Consider the following 3,252-nt stretch of genomic DNA (forward strand, 5'->3'; position numbering starts at 1 on the left):
TTGTGACTAAAAGACAAGCTCTGCAAATCTGCTCTGCAAAATATCAGTAAAAGATATATTTTGAAAGTAGTAACCTTTTCTTGAGGAGTTTCTTAATATTTTTAACTTTTTAATTGACTTAGAGAGCATTTTTGTAAGTTGAAGGAAACATTCAGTAATTTTGATTGCACATTAAAGGGATAGTGTGTTTTATTTAGCACCTCCTAGTGCAGAAGTCGGGAACCTATGGCTGGCAAGCCGGATATGACCTTTTTCATGACTTCATATGGCTCTGAGATAAAATGCTACTCGTGTAAATTTCCTCTGTAGCGTTAAAATTCTGTTGAGTTTGGTGCCTGTATAGCCAAAGAAATAATAATGAATGCTGTTTGGTCCAGTATAGACCCCAAAACGCCAGCCAAGCACACAGACCAATTGAATTGGGTGAGTGGTAGAGGTGGCCTGGATCCCTGCACACATTACACGCTCCCCTCACTTTCACATACATCCACTGTGCTGAATGAAAACACATCTGTGAACTTTTTGCGACATTGTTACAAATGAACTCTGCTCGCATCTTGTTTTGAAACCATTATTTACCCCCAAAATTTAAAGGTCAAAATGAACAAAATCAACAATCAACTGCAGGAGGGAAAAAAGTTTTAAGAGGTATATTTGTGATATGGGACACAGTATTATATGAGTTTGGTTTTGCTGAATTTTATCTTAAAACATATGGTATGGCTCTCCTCCCCTGCCGGGAAAAAAAAAATATAATGTGTATATCTATCTATCTATCTATCTATATATATGTATATATATATATCTATATATATATATATATATATATATATATATATATATATATATATATATCTATATATATGTATATATATATAGATATATATATATATATATCTCATCAGCTGTACCGCTTATCCTCATTAGGGTCGCGGGGGGGCTGGAGCCCATCCCAGCCATCTCCGGGCAGTGGGCAGGGGACACCCTGAACTGGTTGCCAGCCAATCGCAGGGCACACAGGGACAGACAACTCATTCGCTCATTCACACCTAGGGACAATTTGGACCGGCGAATTCACCTGAAATGCATGTTTTTGGAACATGGGAGGAAACCGGAGTGCCCGGAACTGTGCCGCACAAGCGCTAACCACTGCGCCGCCGTGCTGCCCTATATATATATATATTTATATATATATATATATATATATATATATATATATATATATATATAGATATAGATATATATATCTATATCTATATCTATATCTATATATATTTATATATCGGGTCAAAAAGGTTCCTGACCCCTATCCTAGTGATTAAAAATACATCCATTAAAATAACAATATTATAGCTCTTTTGTGCGGCACAGTTCATGTCTCGGGCACTCCGGTTTCCTCCCACGTTCCAAAAACATGCATTTCAGGTGAATTCGCCGGTCCAAATTGTCCCTAGGTGTGAATGAGCGAATGAGTTGTCTGTCCCTGTGTGCCCTGCGATTGGCTGGCAACCAGTTCAGGGTGTCCCCTGCCCACTGCCCGGAGATGGCTGGGATGGGCTCCAGCCCCCCCCGCGACCCTAATGAGGATAAGCGGTACGGCTAATGATAGATAGATAGATAGATAGATACTTTGTTCATCCCCGAAGGGAAATTCACATTTCCAGCAGCATCCCTGAGCTGAGAACAATCGAGAACAATCGAAAATAACACGGGAGCTGCTGGAGTGGCTGCGATGAGACAAGAACTACCATATAGACGGGCATTTAAAAAAAAAAAAGCTTGTAAATCGAGAAATTTGCATTATTTTACATATCATGAGCTTCATCGAGAGGGAGCTGCTATCTTGCTGCGAAGGTTACCCTTAACAATCAAAAAACTTGTGAAAGGCTTGGTAAAATACGAGAGAAAGGAATTGCAGCGGTTTGATCACTTTGAGTCCCCATAGTACGTATTTTTAATGCCTTAAAGCATTTGTTTTCAGTTGCACTACAGAATCCGGTGACATCTAGTGGTCAAATAATACACACTATCCCTTTAACAATACTGTTAACATTTAGTTAACCTTAAGGAGATTCTTTTATAAATGTGACACTATTCTTGTAACTTGGAGGTAGTATCTCATATTGTCATAGTTATTAGTTCCTTTTAGAGAATATTTAAAACAACGTTTTAATGTTAACTGCAAGAAAAAAAAGTCCAACTTCAGATAATTTAGCTCATTTAATTTAAATCATAATAATTTGGATTTAAAGATATCTGATGTTGTTTCTGTAAAACAAAAAAAGAGAAAGAAACTAATCTTATTGAGCATATGATGTATGATTTAGCTAGTTTTACAAAATTTATGGCTTGATTAGAAAAAACATTAATATATTGATCCAACATTTGCCAGATAAGTGTATTGAAATTCTCATATTTCTTATTTACTTTAAAAACAAGACAAGTTATTTGGGAATTTGAAAAAACTCAAAACCTTTTTTGCCAATGAGGTAAATTATTTGTATTGTTGTTTTGTTTGAGTTTCCTGTCAGGTATTTTTTTCTAGTGGTCATAGGTGTAGAAACGTATACAGCACTGCAAAAAATGATTTTTCTTTCATTCAAAGTATTATTTATATTACTATACCCCGTTAAAACTTGTTTTCCCCCTGGTAAAAAAAGTAGTAAAAATATTTTTCTTATTCGAAACATTATGAAAGAAACATTTTTGGTAAAGCAAATGCAAGAATTGATTGAAATAATTGTAGTAAAATCAGGAAAATATACTCAGAATGAGTAAAATTATCTGCCAGTGGATCAAGACCATTTCTGTTCAAAAAGGTTGAGTACAATTGGGTAACTAAAATAACTTTTTGATTGTGAACAAAGTCCAAGATTTTCATAGCGCCGACTCCAGGGACGAGTCTAGCTGGTCGTCATGGTGACTTGCGCTGTCGCTGTCGCAGCTTTGAGCGCTTGAGTAGTTGGCCGCTTCCTGCAGCCTCAGCAGCATGTTCATCTGCAAAGGATTAAGACCAGAACATCAGAAATTTATTTTCTTAAAATACATTTACAATTATCTTTTGTATTTTTAAAATTATAGACAACAGGAACTAGGGGCCACATTGCAGGGAAAAAAAATCTGACGGGACCAGACTAGTAGATTGAAGAGAAAGAAAGAAAGAGAGGGAGAAAGAGAGAAAGAGAGAGAGAGGGGAGAAAGAAAGAGAAGGAAAGAGAAGGAGATAATGAGAGAGAAAGAGAACAACGCAGG

General features: G+C 36.4%; 1 protein-coding gene across 6 annotated transcripts in view; it reads right to left on the minus strand.

The window, feature by feature from the left end:
* Positions 1–1,594: 1,594 nt before the first annotated feature.
* The window catches only part of nav3 (neuron navigator 3), a 208,860-nt gene continuing 207,202 nt past the window's right edge, over positions 1,595–3,252 (minus strand). For all 6 annotated transcript variants that reach the window (XM_088348491.1, XM_088348490.1, XM_088348493.1 and 3 more), the window contains one exon: positions 1,595–2,997. In XM_088348491.1, coding sequence (XP_088204617.1) covers positions 2,878–2,997 — 120 coding nt within the window. In that variant the 3' untranslated portion in view covers positions 1,595–2,877. The remainder of the gene's footprint in view (positions 2,998–3,252) is intronic.

The sequence above is a fragment of the Urocampus carinirostris genome, chromosome 11 (assembly GCF_059441175.1).
Source record: "Urocampus carinirostris isolate Australia breed hairy pipefish chromosome 11, RoL_Ucar_1.0, whole genome shotgun sequence".
NCBI lineage: Eukaryota > Metazoa > Chordata > Actinopteri > Syngnathiformes > Syngnathidae > Urocampus > Urocampus carinirostris.